The 5307-nt window shown below is 54.2% G+C and overlaps 1 protein-coding gene across 1 annotated transcript; it reads right to left on the bottom strand.

Moving 5' to 3' along the window:
• Positions 1 to 3491: 3491 nt before the first annotated feature.
• On the bottom strand, positions 3492 to 4909 carry LOC132077988 (PHD finger protein 7-like). Its single transcript, XM_059479807.1, is given in 7 exon segments — positions 3492 to 3504; positions 3642 to 3779; positions 3926 to 4039; positions 4254 to 4399; positions 4401 to 4440; positions 4442 to 4615; positions 4692 to 4909. Coding segments are annotated over 7 exon segments (843 nt in total).
• Positions 4910 to 5307: the final 398 nt, after the last annotated feature.

Genomic DNA, 5307 nt, shown 5'->3' with positions numbered 1-5307 from the left:
AGGACTTTCTCACAGGATTCTGCCACAACTTGGATCACAAGTGAGGGTGGCAAATTTTGACTAGAAAACTTGGATAACTAGGCAGCGTTTTTTCAACCTCACTGATTTACAGGAAGGGTTTAAAAGGAAAAACAAAATATTAAACATGGTAAAGAAATTCTGTCATACCTCTAAGGCGTTCATCATCTTTGGAGAAGAAAAAAAAAACTCTAGCACTTCCCGTGCGTGGTAAAAAAAAGAAACCTAGAAAAGGAAAAAAGGGATTTGAGCATCCTAAATTGTACTATCAAATTCCATGAACACAAGTTAAACCTGTAGTGCTTCAGAGAAATGGCATCCATTGAAAAGCTTTATTCCCTAGGAACCCAACAGAGCTTTTTATTTTACAAAACCCTCTTTTAAAGAGAAAACTGACTGTGTCTTGGGCTTTTGGCCAAACTCAGTTTGGAGTTGGTCAAAGCAAAATGACCCTGTTAGTTTCTTGTGCTCTACTCTTTCTTTCCATATTCACATTCACATCCAATGGGCTGCTGGGAGTTTTGACTCTGTGCAGCACAAACGGTTTTCCAAGACGACTTTCATTGCTCAGAGGTGTGCAATGTCACTTTCCCATTCCCTGAGTGCTGCTATTAATATTCCCACAGCATCCAACTACTACAGCCAAGTAGACAGCAAAGAGAAATGCAACTTGCATTTCTTGGTCCTGTTCCATTTCTGTCATCTCAGGCTCATCGTCACCCTCAGAACTGCTGTCCTGGAAACGTGGATCCTCTTGCCACGTGGCTTTTACCGGCTTTATTGTCCCAAGCGCGTGAGGCTCTGCAATGACAGCACCAATAGAGAATAAAAGCCAAAACCAGATTATTCCTCTACTCGTCAGGAAAAATTCTTCCTTTCACGTGAAATACTTACAGTGGAGAAGAGAGATTTAGGAAGGACAGAATCTGACCCTGCCAGATTTTCTAAGCTACATCTCTGCTCCAGTATTTTCCAGTTTGTTCCAGGAATCCCTTATGTATTCTTAAACATTTCTCATTGCATTCAGAAGACACTGAATACCTTCTCAGTTCAGCACAAGTCTGGGGGGCTCGTTGCTTTGTGCTGTTGCATTGGGTTTTTTAATATTTTGGATAACTTCACGGGGTTTCTTTTCTCTCCTACATGACTGGGACTAGAGTTAATGTTGTTTCATCTTCATTTCAGACGGCCTCATTTTATCTAAGGTTAGGACACCCCAATGATCATGTGTCATTCCATTTCCTTTTTCTAAAGGTCCAAGAGTAGAATTCAGTAACAAACAGAATATTCATGGATCTTGGGGGCAGCTCTCGGACTTTGCTCCTCCCCCTACATTAACGCACATTTCCTTAAAAGCCTTGTGAGGTCCTATGAAACTTGATATGACTGGTGTGTCACCTTTTTCCCTGTTTGAGGAATTCAGGGCATGAGAACAAGCTTTTTCACCGCTCAGCAAAAACCCCAATGCCTTCTCAAAGCGTGCCTTTCAGAATTCCTGAGATGCAAGCATGAGACACCTCTCATTAATCTACCACAGCCCTGGCAAGCAGAAATGAAGATCAAAATGCTTCTGCCTAATTACTGACTTCTGTTGCTGAAAATCCCCTGCATCCTGACCTTCTTTACACCATATTGCCCTACAGTGCCTGCCAGAAGCTCTTCCTTAGCAATGGCACTGTTAGAAGGGTTCTGCTGTTACCTTCTTTGATGCCCAACTCCTCCGTGCCTCCATAGAAGGAAAACTTGAAAGAACTCATCTCCTGAGCCGCGTCGTTCTCAGGCAAAGGTCCCAAATGGTCATCTGGGGCAGAGTGCTGTGTATCCTCTTTGTCCCAGGGTTTTTCCTCAGTCTGTTCTGGTTTGTTCTTTGAAGGTGTTTCAAAGAAGAAACCAGAATAGACGGAGGAAATACCATCTATTCTGGTTTGTTCTTTGAAAGGCCTCTTTCAAATCCGCAGCAATGCTGTAGAAGTTGTCTTCAGACACTTGAGGCAGTGTCTCACTCTCTTTCTTCTTTTTTTGGCTTTACTGAAATGAGATTGTTCAAGGATAGCAACACAGCACACGTCCTTTTCAGACACAGCTTCCCTAAGAGCCACCTTGCTCTGAATGTCTCCCTAAGCATATCCAAGCCCATTAAGGAGTGGTTCATCATCAAGGGTAAGCACTGGGGAAACACTGGGTTGGAGTGTAAAGGCAGGAACCAGAGTCCTTTTTAATTAGCCACATCCTTAAGTGACTTTTCACTGACTACACGGTTACACAGATATCAAGGTATTTAGCACAGACTTCTTCCTGCCAGTAGAAACATCAAGAGCTAATCGGGTTTGCTTACAGAGCTGCACATCTCAGGGTCCCTGCACTGACCGTTCTCACCTTCACTTCCGGCAAGGAACACACGGCCTAGAAAGAAAAGATGACGGCGCTACGTGCTGCTGTTGGAGGTCCCAGTTGAGGTCCGACGTCGCTGGTGGGAGCGGCTGCTCCTGCGCGATGTCCCCGACCACGTCCCCCTACGCCTGGGCCTCTCAGAACTCGCTGCTGTCATCCTGCTCCTGTCCTGGCGACTCCTGGACCGCACAGTTTGAGCCGAGGCCCGGCGCTGCTGGCGGGAGCGGCTGCGTCTGGGGGCCGTCCCCGATGATGTGTCCCTTCGCCTGGGCCTCTCAGCCCTTGGCCTTGTCCTGCTGCTGCTGCCACGGCGACTCCTGGAGCGGACAGGTGGACTCTGGGCCCAGCCTTGCTGGCGGGAGCGCCTGCGTCTGGGGGATGGCCCGGACCATGTCCCCCTACGCCTGGGCCTCTCAGTCCTTGGCCCTGTCCCACTGCCTCTGTCACAGACACTCCTGGAGCGGACAGGTGGACTCTGGGCCCAGCCTTGCTGGCGGGAGCGCCTGCGTCTGGGGGATGGCCCTGACCATGTCTCCCTTCGCCTGGGCCTCTCCGTCCTTGGCCCTGTCCCTCTGTTCCTGTCATGGCAGCTCCTGGAGCGGACAGGTGGACTCTGGGCCCAGCCTTGCTGGCGGGAGCACCTGCGTCTGGGGGATGTCCGTGATGGTGTCTCCCTTCGCCTGGGCCTCTCAGCCCTTGGCCCTGTCCCGCTGCTCCTGTCACAGCGGCTCCTGGAGCGGACAGGTGGACTCTGGGCACGACTTTGCCGGCGAGAGCAGCTTCGCCTGCGGCTGGGCCCAGCACGTCTGGAACGGACCCTGTCCTCAGGGTCAGGGGACGTGCTGCGTGTTGCCCTTGATCTGCTGATGCTGCTGGTGTCCAGTGAGGAAGATGGCAGCGCCTGCTGCCATGCTGCGTGGTGGGGCCTGCTGTGGCTGCCCGTCTCTGGAGATGGAGACGGGGAAACCAGCACCAATGGCACAGGGCTGTGGGAGCTGGGGCTGATGGCCTCAGATTCTGACCAGCCATGAGCAGATTGTAGTCCTGACTGTCTGGCCGGCCTGGGGCCATTGAGCTCTGTCTCATCCCTGGCGGCTGTAAGGGCAAGCAGGAATGTCAAAGATCGCCCAGGCCCCGGCCAGGCCAGGCCAGAGCAGTGCCCCCAGCCCTCCAGCAGTGGATGCTGCGCTCTGCCAAGCCCGGCCTGGGCACTGCCCCCAGCCCAGGGACACCGGGGACTTTGACTCATACATGTTCCGAGCCCAGCACAGCTGTCACACTCCCATCTCTGTGTGCTGTTCCTCAGGCCAGAGCAGCGCCGGTGGGTGCCTTCAGCAGCACAGGAGGAGCACAGGAGCAATTGCCAGGGCCTGGGGAGGCAAACAGGCTCATAGCACTGAGAACAAAGTGTACCAGCACGTGGTTGTCTGGCCAAGCGCTTCCGGTTCTTCCCGCTCTGAGCCCTTGCCGAGACACAGGTTCCCTGCAGAGCCCCAGGTGCAGCTTCCCAACTTACCCCCGTTCCTCTGCCTCCTCCCTGCCCCCAGGGTAAAGGCAATCCCTGGCGTTGCACTGGCCGTGCCTCACTCCTAGACCTGCGAAAGCATCGTTGTCCTCCCATGTTGGGTCTCTGATGGAGAAAGGAAGTGATGATGAATTTCTGCTGCTCTCCCTCACGGAGCTCCATGGTGTATCAGCTCTTTCTCCAGAGCTTTTCCAAGTTGGGGGTGAAGCTGAAGCCCAGACTGATGGGACAGGACACGGCCAGGGCTCCTGGGGCAGGGCCTGGCACAGCACAGCACTTGCACCCTCCTGCCTGGTGGGCCAGGCAGAAGGACACCAACCTGAAGGGGACTCGGATCCCCAAGATGAGCATTTCAACAGGGAATTCCCCACTGTCTCTGCACAGGGGGCACTGGAAATACAAAGCACCAGCGCACAAGGCCTGTCCCTGCAGGGCAAACAGAGGCAGGCTGAGCGAGGCCCTGCTGCTGCTGCTGCTGAGCACCTGCTGTGCCCCGGGGCTGAGGGGAGGGCTCCTACCTGGATGCAGTCCCTGTGGAACCAGGCCCTTTTGCACGTTGGGCACACCAGGGTTGTGAAGGTCTTTCTGTCCTCCACAGGCTCCAGGCAGATGAGGCAAACGGTGTCCGGCTCAGGAGTCGCCTCCACCACCTGCTCTGGACGGTGCTCAGGGCAGAAGGACCTGGAGGAAAATGGATGGCAAAAGTGAGAAATGCTGGATCATTCCCCAGGGGTGGTCATAAAGAGAGATGAGGTACCTGAACGGAATAAGGTATACATTGACACAGCCGCCCTCCTTGGCACAGGGCAGGTGGAACCATCTGTCACAGTCCTCCGTGCAGCACATGATGGTTGCCCCGCTCTGGCCGCAGACGCAGCAGCGCTGGAAAGAGCCAAGCAGCCGCGTCAGCAGCAGCAGCAGCAGCCTCGAGGCCTCCCCGGGCAGCCGCAGGGCTCCGGGCAGGGCGCAGGACATGGCCGCTGCCGACTCCCAGCCCACAGAGCCGCCTGCTGGAGGAGGGAGGCTCCTGTGCCAGGGCCTCTGTGCCACAGCTGCTGGGAGCCAGACTTTGTTCCGGCTGCTGGGCCGGCCTTTCTTTCCTGCACTCTGGGCTAAGCTCTGGCAAACCTCGCCAGGCACAAATCTTCCTGCTCTTGTCAGGCTCTCACCTTCTGTGCCGCCCGCCGCACTGCAATTAGGAGGTCTCGTGGGAGAAAGTCCATCACTCCAACGTGGCGTTTCTCTTGCCGAAATAGGAGACTGGCAAAGAGCTGCAGGCAAGGGGAGGAGCTGATGAGGAGAGGGTGACAGGAGCTGCCCATTGCAATGGTGGAGGAAGCGCCCAGAGCCACTCACCATGCAGAACACGTGGG

Source organism: Ammospiza nelsoni, chromosome 11 (genome assembly GCF_027579445.1).
Source record: "Ammospiza nelsoni isolate bAmmNel1 chromosome 11, bAmmNel1.pri, whole genome shotgun sequence".
Lineage (NCBI taxonomy): Eukaryota > Metazoa > Chordata > Aves > Passeriformes > Passerellidae > Ammospiza > Ammospiza nelsoni.
The sequence above is the reverse complement of the archived record's forward strand: the minus strand, read 5'-3'. Positions and strand labels throughout refer to the sequence as shown.